Raw genomic sequence first — 660 nt, 5'->3', positions numbered from 1 at the left:
CCTCCATTAAGTCCCCCCCTGTCTTGGGGTCTGCTGCTGCTTCTCCTGTCCACCTCAAGTCTCCGTCTCTCCCTGCACCTTCTCCCGGATGGACTTCATCTCCAAAGCCTCCTTTGCAGAGCCCTGGGATTCCCCCGAACCACAAGGCGTCCCTCACGATGTCCTCTCCAGCCATGCTGGGGAACGTGGAATCGGGTGAGTGCCCTCTGAGAGCAGATTTGGCTCTTTGGTTGCTGTTGGGTCACTCTGAGGTGTGCAGCAAGGTGGGGGAGGAGGTCTTCTGCAGGGTGGCAGAAGCTAGACAGCCTTTTGCCCCTCTGAAGGGAGGCTGTGCTGCAGGTCCAGTGGGTGGCTGTGCGAGTGGAGCGCAAATGCTTCTCCTCCTCCTCCTCCTTCCTCCTTGTATTTGTGGGTTTGCTCACTCGGAGGACATGAAAGTGAAAGGGTGGGGTCAAGAAGTGTGAAAAGATGTTGGGTGTTGATGGGAGAAATCTCTCCTCAGAGGGGTTTGTGGCCGTTCTGCCACAGCTCCTGGTGATCACAGCTTTGTGGAGAAGGTCCTGCTGATGTTAGGAAAGCACTTTGAGACAAAAGGCTCTTACAGAGACTGTGCCAGGTATAGTTAGCCCCAGGGTGTATCTAGGTATGGTTCAGGTATGG

General features: G+C 55.5%; 1 protein-coding gene across 1 annotated transcript in view; it reads left to right on the top strand.

The window, feature by feature from the left end:
- The window catches only part of BCL9 (B-cell CLL/lymphoma 9), a gene marked incomplete at its 3' end in the record, with an annotated part of 6,815 nt that extends 6,620 nt beyond the window's left edge, over window positions 1-195 (top strand). The window contains exon 6 of the mRNA XM_010010522.1: window positions 1-195. This exon is cut by the window's left edge and continues 17 nt beyond it. Within this exon, the coding sequence (XP_010008824.1) occupies window positions 1-195 (195 nt within the window).
- Between the last annotated feature and the right edge of the window lie 465 nt (window positions 196-660).

This window comes from Nestor notabilis, unplaced genomic scaffold (assembly GCF_000696875.1).
Source record: "Nestor notabilis isolate BGI_N333 unplaced genomic scaffold, ASM69687v1 scaffold26072, whole genome shotgun sequence".
Taxonomy (NCBI): domain Eukaryota; kingdom Metazoa; phylum Chordata; class Aves; order Psittaciformes; family Psittacidae; genus Nestor; species Nestor notabilis.
This window is presented reverse-complemented; position numbering and strand designations above follow the sequence as displayed.